The 17,062-nt window shown below is 38.9% G+C and overlaps 1 protein-coding gene across 2 annotated transcripts in view; it reads left to right on the top strand.

Moving 5' to 3' along the window:
* Positions 1-17,062, top strand: part of Bckdhb (branched chain keto acid dehydrogenase E1 subunit beta) — a 192,124-nt gene that overhangs the window by 121,867 nt on the left and 53,195 nt on the right. For both annotated transcript variants that reach the window (XM_036192976.1, XM_036192977.1), the window contains exon 9: positions 12,942-13,028. In XM_036192976.1, coding sequence (XP_036048869.1) covers positions 12,942-13,028 — 87 coding nt within the window. The remainder of the gene's footprint in view (positions 1-12,941; positions 13,029-17,062) is intronic.

The following is a 17,062-nucleotide window of genomic DNA, read 5'->3' on the forward strand; positions in this document are numbered from 1 at the left end:
TTATTGTTTGCTCAGGCTTACTCCCAGAAAACTAGCAGGAATTTGTCTCTGATTCCAAGTAGAGAACTAGACAGTGTTTATGGCATTTCCTTCTTTGTTAAAATGCATCTTAGGGGGAAAAAATTTAAAAAGTTACTTTATCTTTAAAACAACAAAAAAGAAAGTCAGCTTGTGGACATCTATTCATCATTAGCCTTCCTGAAGTTCTGCTGAATAAAGTGATCTGAAGCCTTTGAGCTAGTGATAAGGGCCCGGGGTACAGCAGCATGGTTGAGCTACTTTGGTGGTGCTCCACCTTACCAGAGCCAGGGCGGCAGGGGCCTTTCTTCCTAGTTGGGTTACTGTTTCTTAAGCAGTGAGAGTGTCCTGGTGAGGAGAACAGACCCACTAGTGTGGATATTCATTCTTCAAGGTGTTATGTGACAAAAGTTAGTTAAAAAACAAAGTGTACCAGCCTCCGTATGTTCCTGTCACTGATACTCCAACTGACACAAACGTCAGTTTTTACTTGTATTTTCGAACTCTTTAGGTTCTGATTCTTTCCCAGAGTCCTTCTCCCAGGCTGTAATGACTCTTTGTTTGTATGTGTTCTTTCAACACAACACCATTGGGTCCTGGGGGCAGGGATAGTGTTGTGTTGTCAAGGAGACTAGGAATGGAGAATGCCAGGTACCACCAAGATCTTTAACTGTCCATTGCCTTGACAACCTTTCTGTTATAGCCTTCTGAGCATAGGGAATACGTTTACTCTGGACTTATTAAAACCTGGTAGTTAAGGCAGTGGAAACAAACAGTCCACTGACTTCCTCTTTTTGCCACTTCTTCGAAGTCTAAGACTAAGGGAGAGACGCAAATAGAATTTTTCTTTTGTCCTGTCTATACAGGAATATCTTGATATTCCTTTGGTTTCTGGTTGGACCTGAATGTATCCTAGTGTAATTTCTGTTACTGTGATGAAAGAATTGATGAAAGCAACTTAGGGGAGAAAGGTTACAGTTCATCACTGTGGGCAGGTTAGGGCAGCAGGAATTTGAAGCAGCTAATTATATCCATAGCCAGGATCAGAGAGAATGAATTCAGCATGCTTGTGTTCAGCTTATTTTCACTCTTTCTATAGTCAAGGACCCAAACCTGGGAAGTAACGCTATCTACTTATCTAACGCAGTCTGAATCTTCTCAAATTGGCCAGTGTACTCAAGACAGTCCTTAACAGACACAGGCCAACACAGTTGAGACTTCATTAAGACTCTAGCCAGGTGTCAAGACTGTGTCAAGCTGACATTTGAAGGTAACCATCTTGCTGAGCTACATGCATAGGAGTTTATATACACTCAGTACACTTAAGTAATTTAGGTTTATAAAGTAGTTTTGAGAATTTTATCTGTCAAGGGAATTTATACTTTCTCAAGTTGTTGTGTGACAAAACTTTTTCTGGGGAGATGCAACATACATGTCTACCCTCTCCAGACAGGAAACTCATGGCCGACCAAAGTATGGATACCATCAAAGTCCAACTTGGTGACCCAGTGAATTTTATTGGGGTTACTTACAGGAATATGGGTTACAGGTTACATACAGGAGCAGAAATGACTCAAAGACAGCTGCATCTGTCTTTGAGGCCTACACCAGTGTGAATGATGGCTCACAAAAGCTGGGAACCTGGAGTGCATTGCACAGCCTGCAGGCAGCTCAACAGGTGGAGAGTGCCCTTTCCAAGTGGCTCAGGTGGTCTAAACCTCTTCCAGGCAGTTCGGCTGGTTTCTACTTATTATAGGTAGTTGTTCTGGTCTCAAAGTCTTCTTTGTAGCTTTTTTCCTTTGAAAGTCTTCTTTGCAGCTCAGCTTTTATTGTTTACTCTGTCAGAGATGGGCCTAGTGGATCTGTTCAGGTTCAGGGACTTCCTAAAGCTACTTTGAATTGTTTAGCTTCTTAAGGCATTTCCCTACAGGATAGAATGTTTCAGTCTCAAAGAAAACTATTACAGAACACCAATGAAAATGCATCTCATCTACTGAAGACATTTAGAACAATAAAATTTAAAAAAAAATTTATTTGGGGGCGGGGTGGCTAGAGAGATGTCCCAGCAGTTAGGAACATGTACTGTTCTTGTTTGATTTCTAGCACAACCATGATGGATCATAACTGCCTGTAGCTCCACTTCCAGGGGATCTGATGCCCTCTCCTGACCTTCAAGGTCATATAGATAAAATTATATAAAAAGAATTTTATCACTCTTTTAACTTAGGGGTAGTACCTATGAGTATACTAGAGCGGGAGTCAGGGCAGTTGTGAACTACATGACTTGGGTTCGGAGAACTAAACACAGGTCCTCTGCAGAAGTAGTAAACCTTCTGAGCTCCTGAGCCATCTCCCAGCCTGGACACTTTGGGTTTTAGGGGTGTCTGTTATCAACTGCTCTGGCATCTGAAAATATTAGTCCTTCTTGTAGCACAAATCTTAAAAGGCCTTATTAATAAAAACAAACCTGGAGTCAGGTATTGGGGTGAACGCTGAATGATCAGAGAAACAGAACAAGCCACATCCAACCTCACCTTGCCAATTCCTCAGCTGATCTTGTTTCCTTAGACTGAAAGCCTCTGAATTCTCATCCGAATGGATTTCAGCTAAAAGCTAAAAGCTTAACAAAGACTCTAGTTCCTGGTCCTCACGCTTTATATACCTTTCTGCTTCCTGCTGTCACTTCCTAGCATTAAAGGCATGTGTCACCATGCCTGGCTGTTTCCAGTGTGGCTTTGAACTCACAGAGATCTAGACAGTTCTCTGCCTCCTGAATGTTAGAATTAAAAGCATGTGTGCCACCATTTTCTGGCCTCTACGTCTATCTAGTGGCTGTTCTGTTCTCTGACCCCAGATAAGTTTATTAGGGTGCACAATATATCGGAGGACACAATATCACCACACCTTCTCTCTCAGTGAGTGTTGAGCTGAAGGTTAGAAGATGATTATCCTTCCCAATAAGAGGCTCTTAGCTTCTCTGACCCTTTGTTTTGTTCTCTCAGTTTCTGGTTGATTCCTGCCGGCCTGATCTCTGTCATACTCTGCTGTCTACTGCTTTGGAAGGTGCTTTCTTTTCTTCCTACGCATTCAAAGTACCTGGTTAGGTTATCTGAAATATCTCTGACTTTCTTTTTTCTTCTGGACTTAAGAATTTGTCAATGACATTAAAAAGAAAATTTTAGATTATAATTACATAATTTCCTCCTTCCTTTTCCTCCTTCTAAACCTTCTCACAGACCTACCCTGTTTGTTTTCTTTCAAATTTGTGGCCTCTTTTTCTTTAATCATTGTTGTATATACATATGGTGTGTGTGTGTGTGTGTGTGTGTGTGTGTGTGTGTGTGTGTGTGTATTTCTACATACATAAATACAACCTGTTCAGTCCATGTAATGCTAGTTGTGTGTTTATGTATTCAGGGCTGACCACTTAGTATAGGATAACCACTTGGTGTGTTTTCCCTGTGGAAGACTCTTTCTCTCCAGTATCCTAAGTTGCCTCTAGTTCTTTTTCTAGGGTTGAGGTCCCATGACCTTTGCCCTGTCCATGTTAGCAGGTCTACGCATTCTTGTTGAGTCATCTTTGGGCAGCCATGTTGGAGAGACTGTGGTGTAGCTTCTGACAGTTCAGGAGACAGTCTCACAGAAGACTCCCTCTGGCTCTTACAGTCTTGCAGTCCACCCCCTCTTCTGCAGTGTCTTCTGAGCCTTAGTAGTGCAGTGCAGGAGCTGGGTTGCAGATTCTGGATCAGTTGGGACTGGGCTCCACAACTCTACGTTTGTGTTGGATATGGGTTTCTGTAATGGTCTCCATCTGCTGCAAAGAGAAGTTTCCTTGATGAGGGGTGAGAACTGCATGCATCTGTGGGTGTGAGGACAAATACTTAGAATGTAGTTGGGGATCATGCTACTTTAGTAAAAAGGCAGCTGTAGATTCTCCTCTAAGAGCTGTGAGTTCACTAGCCCTGGGCTGTTGGCTAGTTTTCCTGTGACAGGAATGATTTTCCTCTTTCTGATTAGTTCTTATGGAAAGTTTGGGAGGATGACAGTCTTCTTTGAACACTTTTACCAGTCCATGCCCACAAAAACATTATTACTAGAGAATTAGAAATCCCGCAGGAAAGTATTGACACTGCAGGAAGCAAAAATTCCTGAAAAAATTTAACCTTATAAACTGATTAAAAATGCTGGGCCATCTTGATAACTGTCATTACATAGTACTAATATTCCAGTAACATTGACTTTTGAGGCTATAATTCTTGGCTTTGAGCTTTTCATGCCTCTGTGTTTTTAACTTTCTTTACCAAGTAGTAGGCAAGTGTTCCAAGTGTTCTGTGGGCACATGATACTCTCTCTGCTTAAGGATTCTTTTCCTGAGCCCACCATATTAACAGTTTACTTCTATGATCTTGGTTTTAATGAAAAAAAGAAGGATTTATAGTTTACTCCTATATTGTCTTTGTTATACATGCCTAGTCTGTACTTTTGTGGAAACATTCTTAAAGTTTTTCTATAACGCTGTTTGCATCCAAGAAAGACCCAAAAGATTTTTAGCCTTGACCATGGATTATGAACTACACGTGATTTTCATTTTGTAATGTACTAAAAATCCATTTATTCTAATAGAGTTAGACCAAGTTTTAGGAAATGAAACTGTTTATCCATGGTGATGCAGAAGTATAGCCGTGTTTATACTTTTGGTCATTTTGTGGAGAAGCATTACCTTGGTAGGCAACCAGCTGGCTTCTGAGAGAGTTGTACCCTTGATACATGCTTAGAACAACCATGTAAAATGTAACTGGCTGACGCCTTGGTTTGGGTTTGGGTCACTTTCTTAGTTTTCACGTTAAGCTGGGAGCACGATTGGATGATGTCCGTTTCTACCAGTTACCATTCTTATGATTGCCAGACATAGTATTTCCTCCTGTTGTTAACACTTGAGTAAAGTTTGCCAAATGGGGAAATATGAATTGCAAAGAGAAGACATTAGTAATTGTTGTTGTTTCAAGGAGAGAAAAATATAGTTTGTTTTTTGCTATTATTTTAGAAAAGGACAAATGTGTTGAAATTCAAAATTCTTCAAGGAATTTCTGAACAAATGAACTTCACTTTAATAGCAACATTCATTCTTTCATTTTTATCTACTATTTCTTAAAACAGTCTTTAAACTCCCCTAGGAGTTTGTGGCAATTGAAGCTATAGTCCTTGGGGGACCTGAGTTAACTTGCTTGCTTTCCCCAATACTAGATCATGACTCAAGATGTTATTTTTGATGTGAACTAGTGACCTTTGGAATTTATACAACATTAAAAGTTTATTGAGAAATTACATACACACTTAAATAAAGTGGTGAGGAAAGTGATTTTCTGGGTGTATACTAATGTTCTAAGCTTCCTTGATTGGCATTCAATATCTCTAGTTACTGGCACTGGAGCAGAGCTGAGGTTCGGTGGGTTCTTGCTGTTGAACAAGCTTGCACTGTTTTTATGGGTACTGGACACTGTTTATTTGTAATGATTGAGGTTTCGAGTAGCTGGTTTTCCAGTGTGGATTTTCAGGAGAGAAGGACTGTCGTGGACAGTCAATCTGGGAAAGATTAATATTGGAGATGTTAGGGGAAATGTTTATTTGTATTTGTTGCAAAATGGTGAAGAAACCAGAGTAGATGATGGATATTTAAGGACAGAGGGCATGGTGAACAGTCGAGGCTTTCCCATCAGGATAGCCTCATCTGAAGCTATCAGTTTTGCTCACAGTCCCCTAAGGGGCCAGTTTAAAAAACAAATCACTTGTATGGAGGTCTTCAGTATCAACAGGGGGGAAAAAGCCTGGTGACTTAAAAAAAAAGAGGCGAAGGGCTTGAACAAATATTTTTTCCAGGGAGAGTATACAGATAGATGCCCAGTAAGCATATGAAAAGATGTTCAACACCTCTAATTTTTAGGGAAATGCCAATTAAACCAAAAGTTAATTATGATCTTATATCCATCAGTTATGACTGCAATAAAAAGCACAGAAGACAGCTAGCATTGGGATTAGAACTCATGTCATTCTTAGTGGATGTATGAAACGGTACAGCATAGTTAGATATAGGATTATGATACAATCCAGCCATTCTGTTTCTGGGGAGGCAGAAGGCAGAGAGTAGAGGGTGAGGGCAGAGGGGAGAGGGCAGAGACAGGCAGATCTCTTGAGTTCAAGTTCGGCCTGTTTTCAAACCCTACTGAGAAAATGATAGGAACATGCTGAGAATGAAGGACCAGGAGAACGTGAACAGTTGATGCTGCAGTCTTGGAGGAGTTATTTTGGCAGAAAAAAAGAAAATGTTGTGCCTTAGATTTCTATGATGTTTAAGCAAACAGGATGAATATACTACAAGAAGAGACTTTAAAGCCACAGTACTTACATCCATTCCCACACTTAACTGCATATTTAAAAATATCCACACGTTCAGGACAGTGCCTTTTCCTCATGGTGGTCTTTTGTCAAGTGGAAGGAGAAAACTTGTGCTTAGCACCAACCCTGTGTTTGTATATTGGCTATAACTATGCATTTATAAAAGGGTGCATAAAAACAGAAATGTATTTTGCCTGGAGTAGGAAACATTGGCGGGATGGGTTGGCCATCAGTCTTCTAGGATTAGGGCCATTGGAGGGTTGTTTTCAGGATTCCCTTCCACTACTTTTCTGACAGCAGGGCTCCTTCCTAAGAGATTAGACCATTGGCATTTTCAGAGTGGGAGTCACTCTGTTCATATATTTAAAATCAACACAATACAAATCTGCCGAACACCCTCAAACTCAGCTGCAGCTGTGTCTTACATATTTTGGCTAGAGACAGAATATTGCATAGTGAATTTCGTGGTGTTGAATAAGTGAGTTAGCACTTGTTGGAGGAGATAGAATTGAACTCCTCCCTCGGTAAAAAGGAACATTTCTCAAAAGCAAACGACAAAACAAAAATCCAACATTAAAAAAAATTTTAAACTGCTCTACTTTAATAATCTGTCTGTCTCCTCAGACAACATTAAGTGAGTGTATCAGCCCAGTTGAATGCGTAATGTGTCATGCATTGTGTTCTGACTTGGGTTTAGTGCATGGTGTGTTGGGTAGGACAGCTGCAGGGGATTGCAAAGTAAATCAGTAATGTTTTTAAGAGGGACGTAGCAATGTGTGCTACACTGCGTCCTGGTCCTTGAGGCTTACCCCTATATCCTGGTTTTAGGTTTTTATGGAAGGTCCTAGTATTATTGTCAGATGGAAAACTGTGATAATAAGCCGAGAAAATAGTACCATGGACTTGAAAGCAAGAGGAAGTCTAGCTTGTTGTGGGGACCAGGCAGGGCTGGAGAGATGGGTCTCCAGAGAGGGTAGAATGTCTGGTGGCTTAGGGAAAGGCAGAGGTGGAAGAACATGGCTCACGTTCTCGGTGTCGCCCGTGGCTCACGTGCTTTGGGCTGAGAGGGCAATGTAAAGGCCAAGTGCAGAGGTAAAGGCCGGCTGGCACCAGCAGGCTTACCGAAAGCATTGTGAAGTAGCTTTTAGAGTCATGGACACTCGTAATTTTGTCAAAGTCGTTTTTTCTAAAGTTTGTCGGGATTTCCACCGTTATTTTCAAAAGAGTGGAGGGAAGCGTGAACCATGGAGAGTGTCTGAACATTTCGCTGCAGTGTGTGGGAGGGGAGTCCTCTCATGTCTTCCTCCTAGATTTTGTTCAGTGGTCATTGTTTTCTCGCTGTTCCTTTACCTTCTTTCCCACAGGGGCGACAAAGCCGCAGGGATTCAGTTTTTCTCAGTTTACACTACTTTCCTACAATATGAAATATTTGTAGCCCTGCCAGCACTATCTTTGCCAAAATGGACTTTTCAGAACTCTCCCTAGAGCTCTGGACGGCTCTTTTTAGTGTTGGTATTTCTCCAGTGGAACACTGGCCAGTGGTCCAGTCATGTGCACCAGGCATGCTGATAAATACTGGTCTCCAGGCATCTAGTGATACTTTTGTCAGCCTGTGACTAATTGTGTGTTCCTTTTTTCCCCCTCTGTGAGATATGTTTGGCTACTACACATGAAAATGTTTCAAAATACTTACCTAATTCATTCCCATTGATATTTGAAGCTCATCGATACGGTGTCCTTAACAAATTCTAGATTGCGTAATTACTGAATAATGTGTTCCATAAGTGAAACATGTTGTGACTTTGCCAATCATTGTGATTGCTATGGAAGGCTAGCTTTACTGTTTCATTTGTGGTCCTCATCTTTATAGTGATAGAAGTTGATAAATTGCCTATCCAGAATGTTATATTCTTACTGCATCTTGCCAGCTTGCATGTCTTGCTCATCTTGGTGCTGGTAAGGATTGAATTGTCTCTAGGGAGAAGTTTTGTTATAGATTTTAAGTAAGAAATAACACAGACACACACACACACACACACACACACACACACACACACACCATTCTGAATGCTGGTGTTGTACTTCCAAACATATGCAAACTTAATGGTCTGCCTGTCTGTATCGTTTTCTCCGGGAATGACAGCTTAATAGTTTTCCCGGTTGGATGGTGTTAAATCTTTAAAGGCTATATTCACTAAAACATATGTCCAGCATTTGGGCAGCCAGCGTCTGTGTGACCATTTTCATGGAGTACAGCTTAGCTCTGCAGCGAGTGGTATCTGGTTGCTAAAATGACATAAGCCTGCGTGTGTGACACATCACAGGGGACCTGTACATAGGTATGAATTTTATGCTTTACTCTAACAGCTAAAAATTGCTTTAAATCAACAGCTAAAAGGCATGTTAAAATTCCATTAATTTGGAGTTTTACTTCAAATCATTGCAGGATGTGCTAAGGTATATTTTTAGATTATCTTAAAATGGGTTTTATAATCGTGTGAATGTACAGAAATGACATGCAGTGTCTTTAACATTTGTTTTCATGGAGTTTGTCTTGTTTGGAGCATCTCCCAAATTCAGACCATTGTGTGAGCTATCTTATATAGAGAGGCTGAGCTTCTCACCATTCCTACAGATGTTTAGGCTGAGCATAGCAGGTGGGGAAAAGCCATAGATTCCCAAACCAGGGTTCCACCAAAACAGGGCATCGTATTTATCTGTGACTTCCCATGTCCCCTTTTGCTTTCTTCTCCTGTGACAGGAGGCTGCTTGGGTCTGGTAAAAGAGCTTGAAATGGTGAGTAACCTTTGGGGGGCAGCCTTTAAGGTTTTACCGGGCGAGGAAGAGTCTCCTATTTTTGGAATGTGGAGAAAAACACGGGGAAGCTTTTCACAGTCCTAATCTTTCATTGGCTTGGCCTGTGCTGGTGGCGTTTGTTGCCTCTGACTCAGCGGAGCCCCTTGTGCCACAGACCATAACCCAGGGGCAGTTTTTAGTGGTAAAAAGTGGAGGAAGCAGGAACTGGAAAATCTAGCCTATGTGATTTTTCCTGGCTTTGATTGGTTTAGCTTTCATATTGAAACGTTGTTTGAACACTTTAATTTTTTTAAACGGAGAAGTATTTATCTTAGATGGGAACTTGACAACTTAAAACTTTAAGCTTCCCTTTCTTTAGAAGAAAAGTATTAGTATTTATGTCTATCGTTTTGTATTTTTAAAAAGCTAATAGCAACCACTTTTGGAAAACACCATACTAATTTTAAGGGAGTTCAGGAAAGTACCAATTTTGTAAAGAAATTTCTAGGCAGTTCTACGTTTTAAAGTTTGCCTAGGTGTATGTATGATCATTGACAGCTAAACTTGATTTTAACAGCTGTTTGATTGAACCACAAACGATAGAATTCTGTTTTATGAATTTGGAGTGATCTCAATATTGACCACAATATTAACAAAGTGAAAATAATAAATGGAACAGAAAAAACAATTTAGGAGTCTTAGCAAATTAAAACTGTGAATGATGAAAAGCACACGCCACACCGAGTTTCTGTGCTGCCTCATGAAATAATTGCATCATAATATTCAGACAATCAAATAGATGGTAATTCCTAGGGAACATGGCTGTAGCAGTGTTTCTTCATACATGTAGATGCTTTCCAGGGATCAGAGCTAGTTTTAAGCATTAAAAAATGAAACTTGGGTTGGGGATTTAGCTCAGTGGTAGAGCGCTTGCCTAGCAGGCACAAGGCCCTGGGTTCGATCCTCAGCTCAAAAAAAAAAAAAGAAAAGAAAAGAAAAGAAAAGAAACTTGAGTACTTTCCAAATTCAGTGAAATAGTGGGCATAAAATCCGTGGCTCAGAGCAGGGGCCCTGGAGGTGTCTATGATCATTGTGATTTAATAATGATTATATACGCCTGCCTCTTCTCTGCGTGCTCTCTTACTTGTAGGCGTGCAGGTGGGCACCTCCACATCCAAAGTAAGGTTATGTTCTGTTCCAGCTGCCCTCTAGTTCTTGGTGTTTCAGGAATTTCTGGACTTGCTGCTACAGTTCTGAGAGCAACATCCTTTATCAGAGAATGACAGCACATTTTTATGTTAGGCACAGACAGAGAGATATCTGACTTGACCCTCTTGCACCAATGGGCTATTTGTCATTCTGTCATTGCCTTGAAGTTTCAGCAAGGAGCTCTGTATGGTTCTGCATGAACCAAGAAGGTGGCAGGCAGGTGGAGGCTGGCTTCCAGTGATTTTTATGTGACTATTTGTTCCTGTGGTCTGTGACCCAAGGGTTCCTCTGTTTTTGAAGGGAATCCTAAGATATTATTTAAAACAATTCTGTTTCTTAGGAGATTATGAACATAGTGATGTGTCAGTTTAGCATTAACCCATGGGCTTTTCCTTTATTTTTAATTATTTAGACTTACTGAGAATACTTTCAGTAACCTAATAAGATAATGTTTGAAATCCCTTGTATGTGCCTCCTTATCTACCATTTTTCAGGAGAAACAGTGATCATGTAGAAGGGATATTTCTAGTAACATACATATTTAAAAGGGTATGTGTCTCATCACCTTACACAAAAATGAGCTATCATCCTTCAAGTTGCTCATTTTTCTAATTGACTTAGGACATTTTTCCGTGTTGTCAATCTTTTCTGTGGTTTCACAGTACTCTATGGTGTGGAGGTGCATTTGTGTAGCCATGTTCTTCCTGAGGGAATGCTCAGAAGGTCTTGATTCTGTATATTTGAATATCATGCTCCTTTTGAACTGTCCAAGTTGGAAACATTTCTCTAACATTTCTCCTACATTATAGACATGTATGATCTCTCTCTCCCCCTCTGTGTGTGTGTATGTATATTTGTCTGTCTATCTTTATGTATGTATGTATGTATGTATGTATGTATGTATCTATCTATCTATCTATCTATCTATCTATCTTTTCTCTCTCCCTCTCTCTATATACACGCATATATATATTTATTTATATTTATCCACCCATCCCCCCTTAGAGTTTTGGCTCTATAGGTTGCTGGAACCATATAGACTATCTGCTGGATTTCAGTGTTCATTCTAAATGTTGTTATTTGATCTCGAAAGGCCCCATCCTGAGTTATAAAGGACTAGTACTTTGTATGGAGTTTTAGGATAAGAGCAGCATGTTTAGGGAAGTCTCTCATTCCAACCCATTAGCTATTAACCATCTAGCTTGGGTGCTGTTAGCTGCTTCATTGGTTGTGTCGTATTGGCAGGGCTTGGGGTCACAGATTTTTCAGAGATCTGTCCAGCAAATGGATTGTTCGAGCTGATTAACCAAGGCAGGAACATCTCTTAGAGGCTATTTTGAAAATATATTTGTTTTTATTTTCTTTATTATAGAATGTTTGTATGCCATCATTTCTAGCCCAGCACATCGAAGTTTAATTGTGATTTTTAAAAATGTCAAATTATTACAGCCACAGACAGCCACATGCCAGTTCTTCCTATTTTTGTTTTTTTTTAATGGTGTTCTTACATCTCCTATTCTTCAGTCACTACTGAATACCTGCCCAGATCTTGAGGCTTACTATCTGCTGGCGGAAGCCGCTGTCATTCTCTTTGAATTCTAGACCAGAATTGTCCAGATTGAGTGAAATCTTTTCTTTTAGACATATGTCTTTTGCTTGAAGATTTCATTTAAAAGTCATAAAATAGTAGATTTTTCTAAAGAGGAGTAAGAACATTGGTAGCAATTTAGAAAAGAATATACCTCTTCTCTGCTGATATGGGTTAATGTATTTGAGGCAATAACTTGTGAATTTTAGTAGTTTTTCCTCCCAACACAGCCGGCGTTCTGCTACGAGACGGTAGCCACTCCTTTTGGTTTATGTTTGAACCTGGTCTGTCATGCCCGTTGTAAGCCACCGAGATGGTAGCGTTGACTTGTGTCATGTTGACGTGCCGCCGGGGTCATTAACCGGATTTTAGTGCCCGTTACGAAGACGGTCGTAACCCCTCATTTTCAGAGTGACTTCTTGCTGGCAAGTCTCTCAAGGATGTACTGGCTCCTCATTTCCCTTCACAATGGTATTTTCATGCTGTTTTGGTGGTTTCCCTTTTCCACAACCAACATTTCTTAAGACTATGGTTGTATGGACTTACATGTCATATGCCCCCAACCGAAAAAGCATTTTGAGTCTTAAGTAAAAAGATGGAAAAATCAGACCAAGATATGGACATATGAAACTGTTATTCACTTATAACAAGAAAGTCCTATAAAATAGGCATGAGTTTTAAGTTATATATTATATGGAGTTATAAATGTCATTTTTCTTTCATGCTAAGATTATAAGCTACATTAAAATTTCTTGACAGTACGAAAATCCACCCAATTTTCTGAAAGCCATTTGTAATAACTTACTAAACATAACATCAGCTTACTGCTTTTTATTTACGGAATTTAAGCAGTTTGTTTTTATTAGCGAATGAAAATGCCATCATATGCTTAAAATATGTATTCTCTTCAACATCAGGTTCCCCTTTTCTCTTTCAGTCTGTGATCAAGACGGGGCGACTGCTGATCAGTCACGAGGCTCCCTTGACAGGCGGCTTTGCATCCGAGATCAGCTCTACTGTCCAGGTAGAGTAGTAACACAGCGCCGTCTTGAACACTTGTGCGTGTCTGTTCTGGAAGGAAAGATTGCTTATTGCCAAATTCTGAAATAGGAACTTTTGGAGTATGTACATTTCCCGTTGAGGCTGTACTGTCCTTCAGCTAATGGTGTAATTTTATTCCCACAGAAGAAAATTTAAATTAATCAAAGAGGAAAAATCCTTTATGGAAGAAGAAAACTGAGATGACTGACATAAGTGTTTGCCACCTTAACGGGGAGGGGCTCGCTTTACATATCACACTGATCATCCCCTTGTAGTACAGCCTAATGTGGTTACGAAATAGTTCATCTTAGGAATTTATAGTACTCACCCTCAAATCTGTCAAAAGTAGCGAATTTCAAAAAGTAGTAGTTTAATTAGTAATCAATGTGTGGAACTTGAGAAATACATTAAATACTTTCATTTTTAAAATGTTCACATAAGATACTGTGTAATGTGGAAAGGCCCATAAACTTCTTTTCAAAGGGATTTTACTTACATTTTTTTATTCATATATGTGTCATAAATATGTGCAATGTGCAGGAATTATATTTTCCTTATTTTTTAAGTTTAAAAATTAAGTAATCAAAATATAATTGACATGTATTTTAAACTCAGAATATCTTTAAATTTTGTAAATGCTTTTCTTCTGTTTTCTGATACTATGATTCTTTAATTATTAAAATATGTCTAGTAGAAAATGCACGTGTGAGGTTAATAGTTTCATAGACATTACAGTGAAAGAATAATGCTGTAAATTAATTTTAATTTTTTAACCAGTAAATGACTGTTTCCAATAAAATAGTTTATGTGCTAGTTAGTTATATTACATAGACATTTCTTTTATAATACTATGAACCAGATTTGAACAAAATATTTTAGAAACTAAATCTAAATAATTATATTCAGTGAAAATAAAACTGAACATCATCTGTACAGTTCTGGGAAAGGTTGAAAAGAGTGGATATTCAGGGTTTGTCAGTGTTTTGTTTTCTGGTACTTAATACCAAGTATCATGAATACTTGGTTTGCATTATACACTAATTATTGAGTAGTATAATGTACCAAATCTTTTTCAAATGAGGCTGCAGGAATAATCACTGTCATACCAGGCTGTTGTTTCAAGCCAGAAGCAGAGCTGGCAAAAGAAACTGGATTTTCTGACTCCTGATAACTCTGTAGTAGTGTACTGTAGCCTCCAGGAGCCGAACATTTGCTGTGGATAGGGACCCTGAGAAACCCACTGCTTGCATAATCTCATGGCTTATACCAAATGTCATTTGCATATAATTGCACAAGGAAAACTAGTAGAAGGTACTTGACTTGGAATTTGTATCTCTCTATAAAAATCCCCCCCCCCCCCATCTTGCTTTTAAAATGAGATCTCTATTGGTAGGCTGCCGTAGAGTCTAATGCAGTTTTCAGACTGGAATGGATTTAGAAAGATGATCTAATCTAGTGTCTCTTGATTTTGAATAAAATGTGAAAATGTGGACTCATGTTTATGGAAGAATGACTTTCCAGCCCCAAGAATACATTAGCAGATCCTCATTTCAGAACACAGGGTTAGGAGTTTAAACACTGCATTGCTGCTTGCCAGCACCAGAGATCACAGAGTGTGTCACAGTCAGGACCTGACACTGTGAGGTGATTCATGGTATTAAAAGTTGACAGGGAGATTACCCACTGTGTAATCGTACTTGTACCATAGCATGAATGCACAAAGTAAGGCAGCTTGTGCCACGCCCCGGTGCCCACAGATTGACCGTAGCTCCTTAGGTGTTCACTTGAAACTTAATAGCCTCAACTGGTTCCCTTTTTAACCAGATTCCTGTTTGTTACTGAAATGCTGTGACTGACAGGCTTATAAAGATGGGAAAGATCTTGAACTAACCCAGGAATTTTGAGTCAATGCTCAGAGAATAAATATGCAATCTTTTCTGAGAGTCCTTCAGCCCCAAGAGGAACATAGAAATTTTGAATTCATTATAAAATTGTCTGTTTCAATAGAAAATCATTCAACTAGTGAACTACAAGGTGAATTAGGTAATATTGTAAAATTTGTAGGGGATTTGTATTTAATGTTCTGGGTAATTTTGTTTTGTCTTAATTCAAGCTTTATTCGCATAAGCCTAGAATACAGAAAATGAATCTAAATAAATCTTAATGAGTGTGTTTGCCTTTTATTGCTTTTACCTATTGGTAAAGAAGATAAAATTAAAAAAAAAAAAGGAAGCTGGAGATGTGAGCTTTCACCTTTTTAGAAGTAATGTTTGAAAATAAGTCGAAGTGGTTTCAGCAATTGCTTTATGCATGTGTCCAGCTAAGTGAGGTGTATGCTCCTCAGCCTCCCGCCAGTGAAACCTGGATCAGGTTGCCGGTGCTGTGGGTTGTTTTCAATGAAGCCCCTGAAGTGAGTTATACTTGCTTTCACCACTTGAAGTGATTCATACTTCTACATTTCTTTTTGATGTGTGGACCTTGTAAGGTTAGAAAATATAAAAATAGGGTTATGGTGTTCAAAGTCAACTTTCTGGGCAGAAGAAAAAGGAAATGTCCGAGGAAACGGTTTTCATTGTCGTTGGGGGAAGCCGCTTGAAACTGTAGATGAGAATGTGCTCTGGTCTTGCTCACTCCTTCCTAAAATATCCGGTTTTCATTGTATCAAAGAATCTTAAGTTTTATATGAAATGTTTAAGTTACAGCATTGCAACCCACATGTTATTATGTGGAACACACATGGCAGCAGCTTTTTATAAACTCTTGGCTAATTCTTAAAAATTGCTTATAAAATAATGTCTTAAGAGAATAATTTTAGTATAGTAAAATTAGTGTTTTTAGATACACAAACATCTGAAAATTCTTGGAAATCTGAAAATGTTTCACTTATATTTTAAATTATTACTCATAGTCAAAATAAAAAAGACTTGAGCACCATACAAAAATAGCTTTTTAAGTTTTATAATTAATATTATTAGAAGCATCAGAGTGTGCTACAAAACACCTTGACAATAATACTATGGTATTGTTGGCATTACTATGGAAAGATTATTTTTAGTTATATCAATAAAATATGAGAAGAATGAGTATAAAATATAGTCCTAATTTATTTACATAACTTTAATTTACAGCAGATGGCTCTTTGATCAGGCAAGACATTTAGAGTGCACATCTTCACTACTTCAGAGCCTTATACTTCCTTATACAGCCCCTTATATTATTATTGACGTTAGTATAAATAGTTTTATTGTGAAATAATGCTACATTCATCAGAGAAATGACTACCTTATGTTGAATCTGTAGAAATCGTTCACACATTTATTAATAGCCTCATCTAAAATTTCTGTGTATTGAAAAATGCTGATAAGAATGAACGGAAAATATTGAATCAAGAACATTGGATTGAATTTGGACGTGAAGTGGGAGGCGGAAGCAGCTGAGGTCTGGTGTGTTCGCCCCCCACTGGGAGCGATTTCATGGTCCTTCCCTCAAAGCACCCCTGTCTCTCCCCATCCAATTCTACATTTCCATCTGTTCTCACTTTGGGGTGCGGGAACTTTTTCGTCCTCTCCTTTCATTTGACACACGCTGAAACTTGAGGTCCTGGAGATCTTACATTTGAGCCCTGCATGTGAAGAAGCGCAAAGACTATAGATTTGAAGTAATTCATTGACCTCCTCATGGTGGCATTGAGCCACGATTTCATTGTTTTCAGAAAATGAGTTTTGTTCCTCAGCTTTGTCTAACCACAGATTTTCAAAAAAACAGAATCTTTACAAAAGAAGCATTAACTTCATCCCTTTTAAATCCCCCCAATTAAGTTGTTTTATGTAATTGTGAATCTGGTGTCCGACACGGTAATTATACATCTAAATGTTAAGACCAGACAGTTGGAGGCACTTTTCACAGCTTTAAATACATAGTGTGATTCCTGTAAACCTTCTAGAAACCAACCTTTATTAGTTTCCCGCACATTCCCATAACGGCAAATCTCTGGCTCTGGTATAATTGTGTGATAAT

Source organism: Onychomys torridus, chromosome 7 (assembly GCF_903995425.1).
Source record: "Onychomys torridus chromosome 7, mOncTor1.1, whole genome shotgun sequence".
NCBI lineage: Eukaryota > Metazoa > Chordata > Mammalia > Rodentia > Cricetidae > Onychomys > Onychomys torridus.